General features: G+C 52.2%; 1 protein-coding gene across 1 annotated transcript in view; it reads right to left on the bottom strand.

Moving 5' to 3' along the window:
- Positions 1-1,712: 1,712 nt before the first annotated feature.
- NGFR (nerve growth factor receptor) overlaps positions 1,713-21,859 on the bottom strand; it is a 35,715-nt gene continuing 15,568 nt past the window's right edge. The window contains exons 3-6 of the mRNA XM_030541682.1: positions 15,020-15,379; positions 6,110-6,353; positions 3,883-4,043; positions 1,713-3,459 (exon numbers count right to left, since the gene is read on the bottom strand). Of these exons, the coding sequence (XP_030397542.1) occupies positions 3,158-3,459; positions 3,883-4,043; positions 6,110-6,353; positions 15,020-15,379 (1,067 nt within the window). The 3' untranslated portion in view covers positions 1,713-3,157. The remainder of the gene's footprint in view (positions 3,460-3,882; positions 4,044-6,109; positions 6,354-15,019; positions 15,380-21,859) is intronic.

The raw sequence follows: 21,859 nt of genomic DNA, 5'->3' as shown, positions 1-21,859 counted from the left end.
AGATGAACAGATGGGTGGAGCACTTTGAGGAACTCCTGAACAGACCAGCACCACCAAATCCACCAGATATCAACTCAGCTAACGAGGCCCTCCCAATTAATTGCGATAAACCAACCAGAGACGAGATCAGAAAAGCCATCACCATGAAGAAGAACAGGAAGGCGGCTGGACCTGATGACATCCCAGCAGAGGCCCTGAAAGCAGACCTGGATGCTTCAGTGGAAATGCTGTACCCCCTCTTTGAGAAGATATGGGAAGAAGTGATTCCAGTAGACTGGAAAGAGGGATATCTCATCAAAATCCCCAAGAAAGGAGACCTTAGCAACTGTGCCAATTATAGAGGAATCACACTCCTGTTGGTACCAGGGAAGGTCTTTAATCGAGTCCTCTTAGAGAGGATGAAGGATGCCGTCGATCCACAGCTATGAGATGAACAGGCAGGTTTCCAGCAGAACAGATCATGCACGGACCAGATAGCAACGCTTCGCATCATAGTCGAGCAGTCTATAGAGTGGAACTCCTCGTTGTACATCAATTTTGTTGACTATGAGAAAGCGTTCGATAGCGTGGATTGAGAGACCCTTTGGAAGCTCCTTCGGCACTACAGCATCCCAGCAAAGGTGGTCAACCTGATCAAGAACTCATATGACGGTATACACTGTAGAGTGATCCATGGAGGGCAGCTTACTAACAGCTTCCAGGTGCAAACTGGAGTCAGGCAAGGATGCTTGTTGTCGCCACTTCTCTTTCTCCTCGTCATCGATTGGATTATGAAGACATCCACCTACGAGCGTAGGAATGGAATCCAGTGGATGTTGTGGACCCAGCTTGATGACCTGGACTTTGCTGACAACCTTGCACTCCTTTAGCACGGTAAACAGCAGATGTAAGAGAAGATCAACGTAGTGGCAGCCACATCATCACAGGTTGGCCTCAACATTCATAGACTCATAGACTCCAGGACTGGAAGGGACCTCGAGAGGTCATCAAGTCCAGTCCCCTGCCCTCATGGCAGGACCAAATACTGTCTAGACCATCCATAACAGACATTTATCTAACCTATTAGGGATGGTCTAGACAGTATTTGGTCACAAGGACAAGACCAAGAATCTTAGGATTAACTCCACCTGCAATGACCCAGTCACACTGAATGGAAGCCCCCTGGAAGAAGTGCAGTCCTTCACCTACCTAGGTAGCATCATCGACCAGCAGGGTGGCACAAACGCAGGCATCAAAGTAAGGATTGGTAAGGCAAGAGCAGCCTTCTTACAGTTCAAGAACATCTGGAGCTCTAGAGAGCTGTCTTTGGCAATAAAAATTTGACTGTTTAACTCCAATGTGAAATCAGTCCTATTGTATGGAGCTGAAACCTGGAGGACAACCAAAACAACCATCAGGAAGATCCAGACCTTCATAAATAGCTGCCTCAGAAGGATTCTCCAGATCTGCTGGCCAGACACCATCAATAACATCCACCTCTTGGAGAGGACCTGTCAACTCCCAGCAGAGGAGGAAATCAGAAGGAGAAGGTGGGGTTGGATAGGACATACACTAAACAAGCAGCCAACTAACATCACCAGACAGGCACTGCGGTGGAACCCCCAGGGCAAGCGGAAAAGAGGCCGTCCAAGAAACACCTGGTGACGTGACCTTCAGGCTGATAGCAAAAAAATGGGCTAGACCTGGAACTAGTTAGAACGAATGGCCCAGGATAGAGGACTCTGGAGATCTGTTGTTGGCGGTCCATACCCTGATTGGGGTGACGGGCATGAGTGAGTGAGTGAGTCTTTCAAGCCTCATCTGTACCAGCTCAGATACTACGGTACTGATCATGCTCTAGGAACCCATATAGGATAAAATTGACTCCATCACTAAGGTCGCCCAGCCCCACTTTTCCCTTGCTTGTCGGCTGCTAATGCAGCAGCGTGATATGTTGTAGCCCATAGTGGGTGGCTCACTGGTCCGAGGAAGGGCACAGAGCCTGCCTCCTAGTGTCTCACCGGTGCAATAAGGAGAGGTCTGGGATGACAGCAGCTGCTCCAGCTCTCCATGGCAGCACCAGGATTGATGGCTGACCTGCAGCGTGGCGGATGGCAATTGTTTTCTGCTTTCCCAGGCACCGTTAGCGGTTTGCTATTCTCCACTGGAATTTGGTGGCTCTAACAAAGGTGATGTCTGCCCAGGAGAGGTCAGTGCCTGGGAAGGTGCTGGCGATTGACCGCTGAGCACCCAAGGCAGGCAAATGACATTATTCCATAGGTAACTAGATTGTTTCTTAATGTGTTAGGCAGTCTGGGGCTGCTAATGACCAAGGCAAACTCTTCCAAGCCTGAGGCATGTGTGTGTCACGGAGCCACGTGGATCTCTTGCCAACGTGCATGCTGTATGTTTCATGATTCACAGCATAGATTGTGCCTGCTAGAAACAAAGTCCCCTCACCCACTCCCAAGGACAGTGCAGAGGCACAAATGTGTCAGAAGCCCTTTTTCCCCCATGCTGCATCCTTGGGTAGCTCTTTCTAATTACATCCCTCTGCTCCCCACCCTCCATCCCAATGCCCTGTTAATAACGTCTTCACTCAAATGTTAGCCCTGAAATCCACCCAGTTCTCTCTGAATTCAGTCAGGTCCGTCCTTCCTGGCTTGGCAGATGCAATTCAAAGGGAGAGCAACTGGTGACCAGGGGCAAACAGAAGGGGGTGGATATTGTGGGGGGCAGAGGAAGATCCTCAGAGGGGGGAGTGGAACAGGGGGAACGAAGCAGACAGAGAAAGAAAGAGGAGAGACCTGAGCGAGAGCAAACGCGGTCATTGTTGCAGCTACTGGAGACGTATTGTTGGGGTTCGAGGGGGTGCACAAGAGATTGTTCTGCTCATACAAGATGCTCCGAAGTTGTCAAGCGCTCCTAGGTCCCAGCAAGACCGAAGGAGGCCACAGCCCCCGGTGGCCTTGGCTCTATCCCTTCTGCTTTAGCATCGGCCAGTCCACCAGGGGAAAGGGTGATGGAAAAAAGGAGACAATACTGAAAATAAGAGGTCAGTTCGTAAATAGCGGGGGACCCAGGCGGGAACCCCATTTCCTTCACATCTTCTTGCCGGCTGGTATCTCCGTGGGGTCGCAGAGGGGCTGGCTGGGGAGTGCCTCTCCAACCCCTCCCTTCACACCGGCGACGTGGCAGTCGACTCGCTGTACAAGCTCTCCACAATATCTCCCCGCTGGATTCGACGCAGGGCGGAATAAAGGGCGTCCATGGTGGCGCTGTCCTTGCTGGACCAGTCGGAGAGCAGGGCCCGGACAGGGCACTCCTCCTGCGTGAAGGAGTCTATGTGATCCTCCTTGTAGCCCAGCTCCCCCGCCAGGTGACGCCAGGTGTCCTCTGGGGAGCTGTTCAGCAGCTTCTCCACCTCCTCTTGCTTGTTCGGCGGCAGGCTGGTATAGAGGTTCCCGTCTCCTTTCACAGCTGTGCAGGGAAGAGGAGGGACAGAGCAGGGTCACTACAGCCTTTGGGAGGTGAAACTGAGCCAGGAGGGGTCAGAAAGCCCAGGAGAGCACCAGGATCGGGGGCGGGCATCTTAGTGCTTCTTACACACTGGCAAAGCGGGGGATGCCTGTGACTTGTACCCTCCTGTGTATCATTTCCCCAGTCTGGACTTGCAGCATCACCCCACTGTTTCAGTCCTGGGCTCCCCACTGCCCCCCTGTTCCAATCTGCAACCCTTGTCCAGCCACTCCTACCCCAATCCTGACCTGCAGCTCCCCTTCCCTGCCATACCATGTCTGACCCTCTCAGCTCCACCAGGGCTCCCCAGCCATGAACTACAGACTCCTCCCTGCTCTCCCAGCCCCGGGCCCACCCTAGCGCAGCTTGGTGGATGAACCTTACCCTGCACCTGTGCAGTCTGTGTTGGTGGCTGTTGGTCATGAAGGCTCTGGCTGTCCACGGAGATCCCACTGTCGCTGTGAAGCTTCTCTCCTTCCGGAGAGGGGGTCTGGTTGACAGGGCGGTTGTTGGCACCCTGTTTGTTCTGTTTGCAGCTGTTCCACCTGCAGACGGGACCAGCAAAGAAGAATGAAACAGCCAATTCTGCCACATCTCCACCAGCCTCTTACCTGGATCTTATTGTAAGTCAGCCAGAGTCACAGAGCCTCATTCTCCCTATCCTGCCCCTTTGTGCTCAGTCTGCCTTTGCAGTGCTGGTATAAATGTTGATACGAGGGCAAAGCAGCAGATAGCCAGACCCGTTGGCCTTTAGAGATCCAGGCTCCAGCATCGTGACACTGATTACTATGATGTATTGCAGTAACACCTGGAAGCCTTAGTAATGAATCAAGACCCCCCACAGGGTGCTAGGTGCTGTACAATCCCAGAACAAAGAGACTCTCCTTGCCTCAAAGGGCAGGCTGTCTAAGTCTCAGCGAGGTATAAATGAGGAGCGAGGGTATGGCTACCCTCCAGACGCACAGTGACAGGGCTGCAGCTGTAGCGCCACACTGTAGACACTTCCCACGCGGGTTCGTCCGACGATGCAGTTAATACACCTCTCTGAGAGATGGCACTTAGCGTTATAGCGGGGTAGAGGTGTATGTAGTACCCACCATATTAATATTATATACATTTACATTATATATGAATGTTAGCACTAAGTTGTATTAGGGTCACGCTTGCCCACTTACATTAAGAGTGATACCTCCCACAATACTTTGCAAAGCTAGAGACGGCATTTAGCATTAGCAAATACAAATCCTGTCCAAATCAAGAGACATGCATGTCCTGCTCTGGTACAACGCAGAGCCCGTCTTCATGGCGTGGCATGGAGTGCTTTGTTCAAAAGGAGCTAAGGGGCACACTCTGCTACCAGGACAAAAAAGGTAAAAAAAGCTGATAGGTGAATGTTAGTCTTGGGTGTTATATTGAAAGCTTTTAACTTGTAAATGGGTCTACCATAAAAATAGGGAGTGATACATAAACATCCTTTTCATGTTGTACTATTTTGTCTTAAGACAATAAACTTCGCTGAGGTTGGTCATAAGGCTGTCCGGCCTTGAGTACAGGGACTGGACTAAAAGACCTCTTGCGGTCTCTTCCAGTCCTACGCTTCTATGATTTGCTCTCTTGAATGTTTTTAATAATGTACAGCAAGTGTAGGGCTAATCAAATGGCTGCATTTTGATCAATAATACAGCCATGCTTGTGTGTGCTGATATAAATGCATGTTAAACCATGTGTGCACGCATGTAAAGGCATGTGTTGATGCGCTTTGCTGTGTGCACGTGGAAATGCCTGTGAAACAGCATGTGAGTGTGTGCATGCGTGTGAAGCATTGCATCGAGCGAAATGCAAAGGTACATGGGATTGTGAGCGCACAGGCAGCTGAATGTGAATTTAGTGATTCAGTACACACAGGCAGTTGGGTGAGAATATGCAAACGTAAACTGTGTGGTGTGCATGTGTGAACATGCTTGTGGGTGCGCACATGGGAATGTCTTTGGAGGGGGGTATAGAAGCACCTCTGCTGGCATCACTGATTAGTCAATGGCAGAGAATTCAGCCTCCTCCCTAGGAATAACAGTGATAAGGGATTATTTCCAGCGCGTGGGTATGTGGAGAAGTTGTAGCCCTCTGTGCAAACACTGAACCAGCTGTGACCTGCATAGGCACCAGGTGCAAACCCCAGCACAAAGGGGTGAGAGGGTGCACGACCCTGAAAGTGACGGCATTGCAGAATGTCTCAGAATTACAAGCAGCCCCCCAAGGGAAAGGAGCAAGCTAAAGAAAGAGCAAGATAGGGGAGAGAGACCATATAGGGTCCCATTCTCCATTGCTCTGCACTGCAGGACGGGTGAGTGCCCAACTCCTCTTGGCCTTCCATAGGAGATGAGTGCCCAACTCTCATAGGTGCCCCTTCAGTGCTGTCATTTACACCAGTGCAAAGTGTAAATCTGTGTAAAACTCGAGATCCGATCCATTATCACCACAGGTCCCAAGACAATCAGGTGCTGCTAGAGAAGGCAGTAATGGCCCTGGGTCTCGGTCTGAGGCCGGCAACCTCCCCGACTCCTGGATCCCTCCCTCCGTCCTAGAATCCCCCAGGGCATTGGCCCCTGCCTACCTTTTGAAAGCAATGTAGGCCACTAGCCCCACCACCACGGCTGCCAGGATGGAGCAGTAGACAGGGATGAGGTTATCAGCAGTGCCGCGGCTCACAACTGGCTGGGAGCTACCCAGGACGGTGGTGACTGTATCTGCGAGGGTGCTGGCGATGCTTTCGGTATCGTATGGGTCTTTGGTGAAAGGCATGGGGCTGTCAGACCCCATCAGGGTTGGGGTCCGAGGTGTCCAGCGTGGGTGCAGATCTGCCAAGGGGAATAAAAATGGAGCTGGCAATTCACCCCGCTTCCCTTTCTCCTCTGTAGCACTCAGGAATGGCTCCGTACAGAAGGGGGAGGCGAGGCATAACGCCTCCAGAGGCGCTGGGCAGTGAGACTTGTCACCCTTTGGGAGGCGGTAGCCAGCAGTCTCCCAATGAAGCTCAGCTGGCACCCAGGGGGAGGAGCTAAAATGAGGCACTGCCCCCTCCTCACATAGACACACCCCTCTGGAGCCCTTAATAGTGTTAGCTATCTCTCCCCACCATGCCACATGGATGGGCGAGCTATGAAAACAGGTACTGCACAATCATCACCGTTGACTCTCTCCAGTGGGGCTCAGGGCAAGAGGACCCTTTTATCTCAGGTGTAACTAAACCTGCCCAAAGACTGTCAGGACTTCCGAGCAGAGGTGGGAAGCCCACAGCGTAAGACCCCTGAATTCTGCAGCCTGAACCCATCTCTAACCACTGTCTGCTAACCCTAAACAGAGCACACCCTTGGTGGTGCTTTGGTTATCATGTGCTGCGCATTGTGTAACTAATCTACCAAGCCTCCCATTCCTCTCTCTTATTAGTCCCTCTCATTAGCTCTGGCAGGTCAGCGTCACATATCCCTGCAGCTGGCAGCCTTTGTATGCAGGCATGTAATGCCAGAGAGAGCCGAATATTTTCCATACCCTTTCTCCACCCTGGGATGGCTGATCCTGCCTCCAGCCAGCTCAGAACCATTTTTGCCCTTTGCTCTTTACCAGCTTTTGTTTATTGGAGGCTTTTTTCCTGACGCTCAAGGACCGCAGGGGTTTGACCTGTCACTTTCTAAAGGGCGTGAAATCTGGAGCGCCAAGCAGATCGAAAAGGGCTTCAGAAACGCAGTGCTGCTCCCAAATACCATGGGCGGCATGGAAACTGGGAGCGGCTGACAGCGAGAGGCCAGTCTGCAGTGCGGGAAGCGATTCTGGACTGGGAAGATTAATAAGCCACACGCTCCTTTGTAGCACCGTTGTCTAGGAACATCACATAGAAATTGGCAGCATGGCTATTAGGCTACCCGCTGCCTGGTACACTCAGCACCAGAGCAAATGCATCCCACTATGAAAAGACAGCAACAAGCAGAGCTTCTGGGACTGCAGACTGTGTAGATGAGGCTATGCAAGGGGGGAAGCAGGTCAGGGAAGAAAGGCAGGGCAGGCAACCACGATGATCATTTGAGCGCGGTTTGCAGTAACCTGATGGCCTCCCTCACAGGTAAGGGTCACCACTGGGGAAGGCTGAAAGCAAAGAAGAAGCAAGCAGTTAGAATGTCTAACGGAACACAGAGCAATGCAGATTCTTAGCAAGAATGTGGGGCACTGTTCATCCAATGGCCATTGCAGTAGAGCATGTACCCAGGAAGCTGTTCACTCATCACTGAAATGCAGCCTCCTCTGGGGTGGAGATGAGGCAGCTTTTTAGTGGTCTGCAAAGTGTTCAGCTCCAACCTCAAACACACCTAAAATTAACCTTGGTTCAGGTTTAGAACTAGGGGCTCATCCAATGAAATGAATAGGCAGAAGGCTTAAAACAAACAAAAGAAAGTATTTCTTCAGACAACGTCAACCTGTGGAACTCCTTGTCAGAGCATGTTCTGAAGGCCAAGACTATAACAGGGTTCAAAAAAGAACTAGATACATTCATAGAGGATAGGTCCATCAGTGGCTATTAGCCAGGAGGGGCAAGGATGGTGTCCCTAGCCTCTGTTTGTCAGGAGCTGAGAAAGGGTGACAGGGGATGGATCACTTGATGATTCCCTGTTCTGTTCATTTCCTCTGGGGTATCTGGCATTGGCCATTGTCATAAGATAGGATACTGGGTTAGATGGGCCTTTGGTCTGACCCAGTATGGCCATTCTTATGCTCTTATGTTCTTCTTCTTATTTGTATTTCAGTTACCCTGAGGTGAGACCCCCCTATTGCAGGGCAGTGCACAGACACTTAGTAAGAGACAGTCCCTGCCCGAAGGAGCTTACAATCTAAAGAGACGTGCCAAAGGACAAAGAGGAAGTGGTGTGCCAAAAGTCACCCAGCAGGTAAGTGGGAGAGCGGGGAATAAAAATCAGATCCACTGATTTTCCTCACATTACCTCTCAGAATGGATTCTTTTCGCAAATTGTCTATGGTGCAAATGGATTTTGTTCCTGCCCTTCAGTCCCTTCCTCAGAGCTGGCTCTGTACAGCAGCACTGGCCTACAATTTATGGAAGAGAGGAGCCAAGAATACCCATTGCCAGGGGAACATTGAGAAGGAATTTAGGGTGTCAGATTATACTCATCCAAACACAATTCTCTTGAATAAGTAATAACCAAGGTGGGACAAGCTACCTAAAGCCACAACTATTTCAGTATCAAAGAGACTGGTCCAAGAAGTTGTAACTAGACATAACAGGATAGTTATAAAAAAAAAGTAATATGATGCAGGATAAATATCAAGAGAAACATCCTCAACAGTAGGATCTACGTGACTGTGTGATAGTCTTCCAATGGAAGCTCCACCCCTGGAGATATTGACATCTACGCAGGATGACTCACTAGAAGACATTGTCAGGCTCAATCCTGCATGGCAGGAGATTAAATTGCTGTGGCGCTTGAGTTTTGCCAGAACACCGGTTAACATCCCATCTCCTGCTCCTGGGAGATGTGCCCACAGCACATGTGATTATCACGAATGGCCAGGTTTTTTTCCTGCAAGATCTCTCACCATAGTGCTGGCCTGGCCCAGCCCCACTTTGCTGATGAAATCTGACTAGATCAGAGCCTGAGGTGAGAGATGTTCTTTCTGCTGCTCCTTTTCTCAGCCCTACTTTCCGCCTGGAGCCCGGTTGCGTCGCAGCAGCAGTAACAAACCCTCAGGGGCTGTTCGGTGGATCAACTCCACCCAGGCAACAGAAGCCCAGCATTGCCGGGGTGCTGCACTGTGCATATACATCTCCTTCTCCTGCACAGGAAGGATGGGCTTGTGGGCAGGGGTCCAAGACTTGAGAGAGGGGTTCAGCTCCTAACCCTCTCAGACTGTCCTGTGTGAACTTGAGTCACTCTCTCTGGGCCTCGGTTCGCCATCTGTACAATGGCGATAATACCATTTCTACTGTCTTCCTTGGCTATTCAGGCTGTAGGCCCAAAGCTGTTATGTGCTTAACTCCCACTGAAATCCATGGGAGTTAGGTGCCTAAATACCTTTGCGGATCAGACCCTTAGCTCATCAGGGCAAGGACTCTCTTACTCTGGGTCTGTACAGAGCCTAGCATAATGGGGCCCCAACCTCAATTAGGGCTCACCATCACACTGATTTTAATACACGGGACTATTGTGCTATCTAACCTGCAGACATAGCTATCACGCAGCAAACACACATCTGCCGTGAGACCTGTGTACAGGAACACCACCTGTCTCCACAACTGGCATGGAGTCAGGAACGGAGCTAGGGTCATCCCTTGCTAACATCGGGGTGTTCCTGTTTCACCTGGATCCCCTCCCTCGAGCTCACTGGCACGAGTCATACAGCGAGTAGCCTGCACGCTCATTCAGAGTCAGTGAGTAGCAGGGTTCCCAGTTTGTTCTCTTCTCGTCGGTGCCCAGACGCTCCTACCCTCCATCATGCCCCATTGCTCTGTCAGCCTGCTGGGACACACCCTGTCCTTTCGGCTCTGGGAGGGAGGAAAACATTTTCCTATTGGCTGGTTCCCCGTGTTCAGCCAAGAACCGCACCTAGGCATGCCAGGTGAAGAAAATGTGTCTCATCTTGTACGTGCGATGCAGGGAGGGCCCTAACCCTTTGTTGCCAGGGAAAAGACAGAAAACAGTCCTGGGGAGGTTATGAAAGGTGGCAGGGGAGGCGAGCAGGGCGGGAGAAGGCAAGGCCTGCGGGCCTGTGATTTTATAGTCTCTTGCAAGAAACAGTCTCTGAGGCTTACAGCCAGGGGCGGCTCTAGCTTTTTTGCTTGCAGGGACCGGCAGGGCACCCCCCCCATGGCTTGCCGCCCCAGGCACGTGCTTGGAGCGCTGGTGCTTGGAGCCTTTGCTGCATACAGCATCCCATTGCCAGGGGAGCATGACAGCTGAGCTGTTTTAACTCTCTCTGGTGCCACCGATCCTCCCAAATCTGCTGCTTTCTCCATTGCCTGATGACCTGTCTGCTACACGAGTATGGCGCGATCCACCTTCTAGCTCTAGCACTGACATTGGGAATAGTCCATGCTGCAGGCTATGGGTTCCAGGGCCAACAGTTGGAATGGTCCATGCTGCAGCCTGGGGTTCTAGCACCAACAATTGGACTAGTCCACACTGCAGTTTGGGGCTCGAATGCCAGCAGTTGGAATGGTCCATGCTGCAGCCTGGGGTTCGAGCACCAGCAGTTGGAATGGTCCATGCTGCAGCCTGGAGTTCGAGCGCCAGCAGCTGGAATGGTCCATGCTGCAGCCTGGGGTTCGAGCGCCAGCAGTTGGAATGGTCCATGCTGCAGCCTGGGGTTCTAGTGCCAGCAGTTGGAATGGTCCATGCTGCAGCTTGGGGTTCTAGCGCCAGCAGTTGGAATGGTCTATGCTGCAGCCTGGGGTTCTAGTCCCAGCAGTTGGAATGGTCCATGCTGCTGCCTGGGGTTCTAGTGCCAGCAGTTGGAATGGTCCATGCTGCAGCTTGGGGTTCTAGCGCCAGCAGTTGGAATGGTCCATGCTGCAGCCTGGGGTTCTAGTCCCAGCAGTTGGAATGGTCCATGCTGCTGCCTGTGGCTCTAGACTTTTGGTATCTTTCACTCTAGGCTGCTCATGCGCTCTAAATCAGGACAGACCTCAGCAATCCCCTTCTGGTAGCTGCCCAAGTTCCTGCTCTGCCATGCCCAGCTCAGAGCACGCCCGCGCCAGACTGCCCTCTGAGAGCCGTGTCAGAAACACACTGCAGATGAACCCTTGCTCCAGGAGCGATGCCTGTCCAGAACTGTTAAAAAAAACCCTGCCCATCTGAATGCACACACAGGCCCCTCTGCCATCCCCTCCAGCTAAGGGTGAATCACGATGCAAGCAGGGCCATGGAGCCTGCCGAGTCACCGACCCTTGCCATAGGAACTGTCTAACTAAAGTGCCACAAGGGGCCTGGCACAAGAGCAAACCCAGATCCAGAGTACTTTCTCATGCTGGCAATTGTTCCTGGTTCAGAAGAAGTGCCTAAAGCAACTGGCAGCCCTCCCTACTCTGCACACCGCCTTCGGCTGGGCTGGGACAGACTCCTCCTGTGGCATCCCACGCTGTCCTTTCAGAGCAAGCCCTTGGGAGGCCTTCCTGGCTATTTCCTGCTGGGCTCTGATCCCACCCCTCGTGCCCCTGAACATAAAATCCTGCTAACAAAGCCTGCCCTTTGTGTCTTGACTTCTGGCTTCATTTATTCAACCCTGTAAAGGGATCAGCCAGAAAGGGCTGCCCAGAACTCCCCCTGCCTTGCAGCCGTGAATCAGAGACTCCCATGGCACAATGGTCTCTTCTCTACTTCTGTGCTCCGGGCAGGGAGCATAACTACGTCTCCAACCAAAGGAGGAAACCAGTGTCCTCCCCCACCCCTGCCACCAGCCCATTGGGCCATTCATCCTGCTAATGAGCTTTCTAAATAAAGGGCGGCCCCTTTTGGGAAATCCTTCGGGGAACGGGCCTCTCTGTGAAGTGTCATCAGCATGGCTGGGGCAGTAGAGGACTCAGCCTGGGGGAACATTAGGTTACTGCCAGATGACAGAAGCTGATCCTCTAACAAAGGGAATCAGATCATGTGCGTTGTTGCTCCTCCGATAAATGGCATCCCTTCCCTACATGGGTGACATTTTGTGTAAACCATTACAGTGCTAATCTGCATGTAATTTCGGTTGGCCTGCACCCTGGGGGATTGAACCAGGAACCTTCAGAGCTAAAAAAACCAAAGTAAAAAACCATAAGCTATTGTAGTGTAAGCCCAAGTGCCTTAGCTAGGGCTGTAACAGACTCACCTCTTCTGGGACCTGGGACTGGTAGTTCACACCCACCAGTGGGTTACATTGGACCATAAACTTCCCAGGCCCAGGCCTGCCTCTTCTCTGCCCAGAGTGACTAGGTGGAAATGAGGAGCTTACATATCTTTGAGGGGCTGAGGCAAAGTCCCAGGCTGACATTACAGCCGATCCCCAGCTGGCCCTGAGTGCTCATTCCTTACCCCAGAGCTCAATCCCTATCCCGATTCCGGATCCCACTGACATGACACGCCAGGACCAGAACTCAACATGGGCATTAGAAGAAACAGCAAAGGAGCTGAGGGACTGAAGCCAACAGGCCAGAGCTTACCATTCCCTGCAGGGCTGCATGCATTTGCTCTGTCTCACCCCCCAACCCCCCTCGTCTGTTTCCCTGTCCTGAGATTTGATTCCACAATAATCCCAGGGGAGAACTGAAGCATTATCCCATGCTCCCAGTTCCTTACTTCCCTCTTCTTAACACAATTCCCCAGCAAAATGCAGCCCGGTCCTGCATCCCTCCTGCGGGGTGGCACAGCGGAGCCTCAGAAAACAGTCACTGATCCCACATGCCAACTGGCCCAGTTCCAGGGCTGCCCAGGGGGGGCAAGTGGGGCAATTTGCCCCAGGCCCCGCAGGGGCCCCTCGAGCCCTGGCCTGGCGGCGGTCCAGGTCTTTGGCAACATTTCAGCAGCGGGGACCCTTCAGTGCTGCCGAAGACACGGCGCGACTGAAGCACCCCTTGCTGCCGAAATGCCGCCAAAGACCCGGACAGCCACAGGGTGAGTACAAGCGCCGCAGCTTCCCCACTTTGCTCCAGGTCCCCTGAATCCTCTGCCCTGCCTGGTTCTGCCAGGCACTGAGCCTCATTGGAGCCAGCAGGTCCTGAACTACATGGGGTTGTTGTAGGATTTTAGGGAGACGTTGTCCCTGGGCCTTGTGCCCCAGGAATCTCAGAGAAGTTGTGTCCGCTCCACATCACCCCTCCCCCAAATGAGGCACACTAGCTTCTCCTGGGGCAGTACAGCCTCTAGGCCTGGCAGCGACTAAACGTCTCAATTAATTCCCATTAGGGGCCCGCCGGCTGCCAAATGCCATTTTGCAGAAGGCCAGGACTGCCAGGCTCCAACTGCCACAAATAAAGCGTCTGAAGCTATTAAACGTCTCCTCTTTGCTCCAGGTTCCTGTAACTACCAGGCAGGCCGATTATTCTTAAATGCAGCCAGCAGAGGCCTCTGGGCACATCCCTCCCCACATGAGCTGGGCTTCACCTTGAAGCCAAGATGCTGCCGTTGCCGGGAAGTCATAGACCTCTTGGAAACACACCAGACCAGCCGCCAGTGCAGGACAGATGTTTGCAAGCCACGTGAGAGCTGGAAGCAGCAGATAAAAAGCCACGTGGTCAGAACATGTGCTGGCTTTTCTGGAATCTGCCCATTGAGCGTCAAACCCCTGAAATCCCCAGTGCTGCATCTGAGACAGTATTTCATCCTCGATTTCCCTGCTAGCCTTGGGGCTGCTGCTTTATTACCCTGATGTGTGCAGAGCCACTGTCCAGAACCAGCACTCTGACCCCAGGCATTCCAGTGGCTGCAGCCTATGATCCACGCTGCTTTCTCTACTATGTGTAGCAGTTTTAATCATAATGTTCAGCACTGAATTAAGCTGATGGATGACCAGTATCAGCCCCGGGGATACAGCAGAGACAGATAGTGCTTTGCATTTATAGCGTCTTTCACTGGAGGATCCCAAAACACCGTAACCCACTGGGTGCAGCACCATTATCCCCTTTATCCACATGGGGAAACTGAGGCACAAAGCCACTAAGGGAGTTGGCCAAGCTCACACTCCCGTGATCTAATCCCTGGGCCTCCCAGGTGAACACAGATGGGCAGTCAAAGAATTTCCATATGAAAAAACTTCCGTACACCCATTCCCCTGTCTCTGATGCAGAAGCAGCTGTGGGGGGGCTAGCCAGGCGGAGATCTCTCTGACTTGCAGGGATAGCTGCCAAGGCCATGCCATGAGGGCAGAGTCAGAGAACATGGTGCCTGGTTCTATATTGGCATGGTGACATTTCTGGGGAAGCCAGATCTGTCTGAAGTGACAGGTGGAACCATATGGAACAATCAAACCCTGCATGTCCTGCTTTACATTACATCCCAGAAAGGTGAGGAACAGAAGTGGGGAGGGGGGGTTCTTCTAAAGTTCCCAGTTTGCTGGGAGGCCACATTGTCTAGGGGGCTGGGACTGGGAGTCAGGACTCCTGGATTCTTTTCTAAGCAATTTGAGCAGTGTCATAATCAAAGCAGGGGACTGAATGCCAGGACTCCTGGGTACTCTTTCTAATTCTGACACTGGTCTGTGACCATCGACATATCACTTCACACTCCTTGTGCTTCAGTTCCCCCTTCAGTAAGGTGAGGCTAATGCTCCAGAACTACCCTTGGGAAAATGCTTTGAGAGGCAGAAATGGAAGGCGTGCTGGGTGACTTATTCCTTTTGACCTGAAAGTCACTAAGGGACAAATCGTGAGCCCAAGGAAGCTAAGGGCCAAACTCCTATTGCCTATAATGGGGCTGGTTTTGGCCCTAATGTGTTAATCTGAACCACCCTGATCCACGCTCCACAGCACAGGGACGCCGGGGCCCATTACCTCTGCACTCGGCGTCGGATATCGGGGTGCACTCCTTGATCATGACCTCGTTCTCTTCACAGACGGTGCAGGGCAAGCAGGGGTCCATGTGGTTGGCTTCATCAGAGAAGGTCCCTTCAGGGCACTCCTCGCAGACCGTGTTCTGAGCATCCCCACACGGGAACATCAGCCCGTAGCCCACCTCGCAGACGTCGCATTCCTTGCACTGGCCGCTCCCCTCATCCTGGTAGTAGCCGTAGGCGCATTTGCAGACGGCGTCGTCCGACTCCACGCAGGGAGCCGACATGCTCTGCAGGCCCACGCACTCTGTGCACGGCTTGCAGGCCTCCGTGGCGCTGACGGTGTCCGAGTAGGTCACGCCTGCAATGGAGCAGAGAGAGAGAGCGCGAGCGAGAGATCAGTGTGTGGGTAACCCCCCGGTGAGCGAGTGGTACAGGCCTATGCTGAGCCTCGGAGGATATGAGTCTGTTACAGCCCTGACTAGGCAGCCTTGGCTTTTTAACTCAAGCAGTAGCAGCTCTGGAAGCTCCTGGTTCCATCTCTGCGGCGCTGGGCAAGAGAGTGGCTGCCACATCTGTGCCGCCCTGCAGGACAGCCATACAATACCGTTGCTCCTACAGAGACTTATAGAACTATATCGAGCCCCCTGCCATCCCCACCCCAAATTGAGCTACTGGTGGCAATGCAAACTGGCCCAAGGCAGGAGCTGTGGCAGGGCAAACACTCTGAGCTCTGTCGTGCCCTAGCACAGGCAACTTCTTTAGCTGTATGCGGCTGTTACCCCAACTGGAACAAGAGGAGATTCGAGAGCCCTTTGCAGCTGCAGCATGAGCTTATAAAAACCCAGGAAATTAAGGGTTTTATTATTAGGAAGCATGTTTAGTGCTGGTGAAAGGTGCCAGATTGACAACCCTGGAGACCCACGTCCCCTCTCCCCAGATCACGACCCCACACTGTCCTGCCTCTCCCCGAGAGCTCAGGCCCAGATCCTCAAAGGTATTGAGGTTCCTAACTCACCACAGCCCATCCACTCCCCAGCCTGCTCATCGGTGCTAAGGGGATGATAGAGCTCCTTGTCCAGCGGGTGCTGGACCGAGGCCAGTGGCTCGTTTCACAAGCCCTTCCCTCTGGCTGGATTTGAATCAGCAGCCTAGTGGGGGGAAGCTCAGGATTCCGATAGCAAACCCCCCAACCCACCCAGTCCCATAAGGGAGGGGAAGCTCAGGAGAGGGAAAGGCACCAACTACCCTAACAACGGGGGTGGGGGTGGGAGGAAGCTGCCGTTAACCCTGTAATCAGAGCAGAACAATTTGCCGCACAAACAGGGGGCCAGCCCCAAGCTGCAGTGGGAGCTTTTTGCTACCCCAGGCGCCCTGAACTCCTGCCCTGTTGGGAGCCCCCAGGACTGTTAGCCACAAGCTCATCTCTGGCATAACTGCCCAGTAATTAGCGTATGTTGTTAATGGGAGAGGGGTGTGGGGAGGGTGTTTTCTGCACACACTCATTCAGTGCTGCCTCCCTGAGGGTCATGCAGAGAAAGGAAGTGGCGTCATGCCTGGGGGTGAGCCAGGGAGGCTGTTGGAGGGAAGGGCAGGGAGGAAATTTTTCCTAGGGGCAGATTGTCTCACAACATCCTGCTGCAGGGGTTTCTTGCGCCTCCCTCTGGCCACGGTCAGAGATAGGGCCCTGGGTTAGACGGATCCCCGTTCTGATTCAGTCTGGCACTGCCTATGTTCCAGCGGCCAGTCCATGCCTTGCTACCTCCGAAGAGCCCACTCACCCACTTCGCAGCTGCCTAGCCCTCCCCAACGACCCCGCAGCCAGCACCCCCCAGCTGCCCACTCTCTCCTGCTACTGCCCCGTGACATGGAATCATACAGTCATAGGACTGGAAGGAACCTCGAGAGGTCAGCTAGTCCCATCCCCGCACTCATGGCCAGACTAAGCATTATCTAGACCATCCCTGACAGGGGTTTGTCTAACCTGCTCTTAAAAATCTCCAGTGACGGAGATTCCCACAATCTCCCTAGGTAATATATTCCAGTGCTAAACCACCCTGACAGGAAGTTTTTCCTAATGTCCAACCTAAATCTCCCTTGCTGCAATTTAAGCCCATTGCTTCTTGTCCTATCCTCAGAGGCTATGAAGAACAATTTTTCTTCCTCCTCCTTATAACAACCTTTTGCGTACCTGAAAACTGTTATCATGTCCCCTCTGGGGCTTCTCTTCTCCGGACTAAAGAAAACCTAACCCGCATGGTCCCAGTATGCCAACATTTTTATGGCTGACTTAGAACAATGCTTCCTCAGCTTTTGTCCCCTAACGCCCCTATTCTACTTGCTACATTGATAACATCTTCATCATCTGGAGCCATGGAAAAGAAGCCCACCATGATTTCAACAATTTCCATCCCACCATCAACCTCAGCCTGGACCAGTCCACATGAGAGATCCACTTCCTGGACACTACAGTGCTAATAAGCGATGGTCACATAAACACCACCCTATACCAGAAACCTACTGACTGCTATATTTCCCTACATGCCTCCAGCTTTCATCCAGACCACTTCACACGATCCATTGTCTACAACCAAGCTCTAAGCTACAACCGCATTTGCTCCAATCCCTCAGACAGAGACAAATACCTACAAGATCTCTATAAAGCATTCTTACAACTACAATACCCTCCTGCTGAAGTGAAGAAACAGACTGACGGAGCCAGAACAGTACCCAGAAATCACCTACTACAGGACAGGTCCAACAAAGAAAATAACAGAACGCCACTAGTCGTCACCTTCAGCCCCTAAATAAAACCTCTCCAGAGCATCAGCAAGGATCTACAACTTATCCTGAAGGACGATCCTTCACTCTCACAGATCTTGGGAGACAGGCCAGTCCTCACTTACAGACAGCCCCCGAACCTGAAGCAAATACTCACCAGCAACCACATACCACACAACAAAAACACTAACACAGGAACCTGTCCTTGCAACAAAGCCTGTTACCAACTCTGTCCAGATATCTATTCATGGGACACTATCATAGGACCTAATCACATCAGCCACATTATCAGAGGCTCGTTCACCTGCACATCTACCAATATATGCCATCATGTGCCAGCAATGCCCCTCTGCCATGTACGTTGGCCAAACCAGACAGTCTCTATGCAAAAGAATAAATGGACACAAATCAGATGTTAAGAATTATAACATTCAAAAATCTGTCGGAGAACACTTCAACCTCCATGGACACTCAGTTACAGACCCAAATGTTGCAGTTCTTCAACAAAAAAACTTCAAAAACAGATTCCAACAAGAAACTGCAGAACTGGAATTAATTTGCAAACTGGACACCATCAAATTAGGCCTGAATAAAGACTGGGAGTGGATGGATCATTACGCAAGCTAAAAACTACTTCCCTAAGCTCAGGAGTGGTGCCAGGGTTTTTGGCGCCCTAGGCGGGGGTCCTTCCACACTCCTGGTCGTTGGCGGCAATTCTGCAGCCGGGGGGTCCTTCCGCGCTCCCGGTCTTCAGGGCACCTCAGCGGTGGGTCCCGGAGCGAGTGAAGGACCCGCCGCAGAATTTCCACCGCTGACCCAGAGTGCAGAAGGACCCCTCACCGCCGAATTGCCGCCGAGGACGGCAAAATGCTGCCCTCCCAAATCCTGGCACCCTAGGCAACCGCCTAGGTCGCCTAAATGGAAGCACCGGCCCTGCCCATGCTAACTTTTCCCCTACTGTTACTCATACTTTCTTGTCAACTGTTTTGAAATGGGCCATCCTGATTATCACTACAAAAGTTTTTTTTCCACGTGCTGATAATAGCCCACCTTAACTGATTAGTCTCCCCCATTTTTTCATGTTCTCTGTATATATATATACACACATCTTCCTACTGTATTTTCCACTGCATGCATCTGATAAAGTGGGTTTTAGCCCACAAAAGCCTATGCCCAAATAAATTTGTTAGACTCTAAGGTGCCACAAGTATACCTCATTCTTTTTGCTGATACAGACTAACACGGTACCACTCTGAAACCAGTTTTTTTCAATCTTCCCTCACAGGTCATGTTTTCTAGACTTTTAATTGTTTTTGTTGCTCTTCTCTGGACTTTCTCCAATTTCTCAACATCTTTCCTGAAACATGGTGCCCAGAACTGAACACCATACTCCTGCTAATACATCCCAGAATGATGTTTGCTTGTTTTTGCAGCAGGGCTACACTGTTGACTCATATTCAGCTTGCAATCCACTATCACCCCCAGATCCCTTTCCACAGTACTCCTTCCTAGGCAGCCATTTCCCATTTTGTATGTGTGCAACTGATTGTTCCTAAGTGGCGTACATTAAATCCTGCTCCCCTCTCAATGCTGACACCCCATCCTGTGACCCAACCTGTCCCCCCAGCTGCTAAACTCTCCCCAGATATGGAGTCCACCTCTCATTACTTTGCAGGCCCCCGGCTGTGGGCTTCGATCCATTCAGAGCCACAGGGGCAGGGGAGCAGCTGGCATTAAGCATGTCGTAGGGGATGACTGCTGTTGCATGGTGCTGAGGGGCTGCTGTGTTCCACCCCAGAACTGGCCACCCGCCTTCTGTTAAGGGATCCCTCTGAATACAGCCTGTCAAGTGCTTTGTGATCCCAAAGGTGCTATAGGCATTCTCCTCATTATTTATATTACTGTAGGTGCCTGAGGGCCCCAACTGAGATTGGGGCCCCGTTGTGCTAGGCCCCGAACTGACACGGCGTGAGAAAAACAGGCCCAGCCCCTCAAAGCTATTTAGGCACCAAACTCCCATTATCAATCAATTGGAGTTAGACCCCTCAATAGGTTTGAGGATCTCAGCCTCAGTGATTTGGCGTCTACGTCTAGCGGAGATGGGAACTGAACCCGGAATTATTATTATTTTCTATAGTTGTATCATTGTAGTGCCAGAGCCCACTGAGGTTGGTGCTGTACAAACGTAGGACAGAAAGACAGTCCCTGCACCAAAGCATTTACAATTTAAATCTCTAATCCAAGTAAGATCTCCTGAATCCCAGCCCAGTGCCTTATCAACAAAGCCAACCTTCCTCTCCTAACACCCTGGAAGCTTTCTCCTCCTTGCCCTGTCGGGGCTGTTTCTGAGGGGTGCTGCCTCCCCCTCCATTCCCCCACCAAACAGCCATTTTCCCCAAACAGAGGCCTCACGCCCCATTTTGTTTAGCTGCATCTGTTTCCCATCCATGACTGATGGAGACCAGGACAGAATCAAGATGCAGGAGTCCAATATAAACACGAGCGTACGATGCTAATTGCTGACTCTCACCCCAGCTTTGGTTCTTTGGTCTCCGGTTTCAGCGGCACCCTGCAGAACTGATTCTTCTGTGTAAATCAATCTCCCCTACATGTATCCCATACTGGCTTCCCTCTCCCCTCACCAGCACCTCCAAGACTCCTGGACTCAGAGACTCTCAGGCCAGAAGGGACCCTCATGATCATCTAGTTCAGCCCCTGGCACATTGCAGGCTGCAGAATCTCATCCACCCACTCCTGTAATAAACCCCTAACTTCCGGCTGAGCTACTGAACTCAACTCACAAGAGAAAGACTTTGCTGGAGGTGCAGCAGGCTGGAGTCCAGGGGCTAGTTTGAAGGGCTACAAGGCTGTCCTGGGGTAGGGCTGGCTTGCCCCCACAGGCCTTGCTGGACAGAGGAGCTGGGTGATGGGCTGCTCTGAGCTGACCCTAGCAGGGCATAGGCTGCCTGCTCCCCTCGAGCTCCGTGCTATCCCGGCCCCTAACCCCAGAAGCGATGCCAGGGTTTTTTCTGCCCTAGGCGGCAGCGCTCCTCTGAGCATTCGACAGCAGGGGAGTACTTCCGCTCCGCCTCTTTGGGACACTTTGGCGGTGGGTCCCGGAACGAGTGAAGGACCTGCCGCTGAATTTCCGCTGAAGACCCGGAGTGAAAGGACCTCCCTGCCACCAAATTTCCACAGAGGGCAGCAAAATGCCGCCCCGCAAATCCTGCCACCCTAAGCGACCGCCTAGGGTCACCTAATGGAAGCGCCAGCCCTGCCTAACCTGGCCCCACAGCAGACAGAGGGGGCCCTGTGGGTTGGGGGAAGAAGAGCCCTTGAGGGCCCCCCGCCCCCCTGGCTACTGGGAAGAACCCCAGCGTCTGAAGTTATTTTTAACCTGGGGAAAAGGAGTTCCTGTAGGGCTGCCGTCACTGTCTCTTCAACTACGTCCTTTGAATTCATTTCCTCTGCTCTGACCTGCCAGGGCCTCTGACCTCCTTCCTCCCTCTGGGCCTTGGAATCTCCCCCCTCGTCGGGGGAGAAAGGTGTCAGAGAAATTAACCCTAATAATCGGCTCAGCCTCCCCCACATTTTGAAAGCGATCCATCCCTGTATTAATCTTTAATTACCTGGGCGATCTCCTGAGGACGTTCGCGGGAGACAGCAATTATCCTGCTGAATGACAGGGCATAAAGTGCTCTGCTCGGATTGAGCGCTACCATCACGGCCGCCCTGCTCCCGGAGTCTTGGTTAAACCTGCCGTTTGCTAGCTGCCTGTCTAACGCTGGTACTTAGGGTCCCCGATACTGTAGCCTGAGCTCCTACGAACTGTGAGGCAGGGCAGTGGTGTTATCTCCACTGTACAGATGGAGGCACAGAGAGACTAAGACACCTATCTCCCAGTGCCATTGGAGCTGGGCATCTAAATACCTTTGAGGATCTGAGCCTAAGTGACTTGCCCAAGGCCAGACAGGGAGTCTTTGGCAGAGCCAGGATCTGACTTCAGCTTCATTCGAAATGAACAGTTGAGGGGGGCTGTGGTCTTTGAGCCTTTCTTAGC

Source organism: Gopherus evgoodei, chromosome 23 (genome assembly GCF_007399415.2).
Source record: "Gopherus evgoodei ecotype Sinaloan lineage chromosome 23, rGopEvg1_v1.p, whole genome shotgun sequence".
In the NCBI taxonomy this organism is placed as follows: domain Eukaryota; kingdom Metazoa; phylum Chordata; order Testudines; family Testudinidae; genus Gopherus; species Gopherus evgoodei.
The sequence above is the reverse complement of the archived record's forward strand: the minus strand, read 5'-3'. Positions and strand labels throughout refer to the sequence as shown.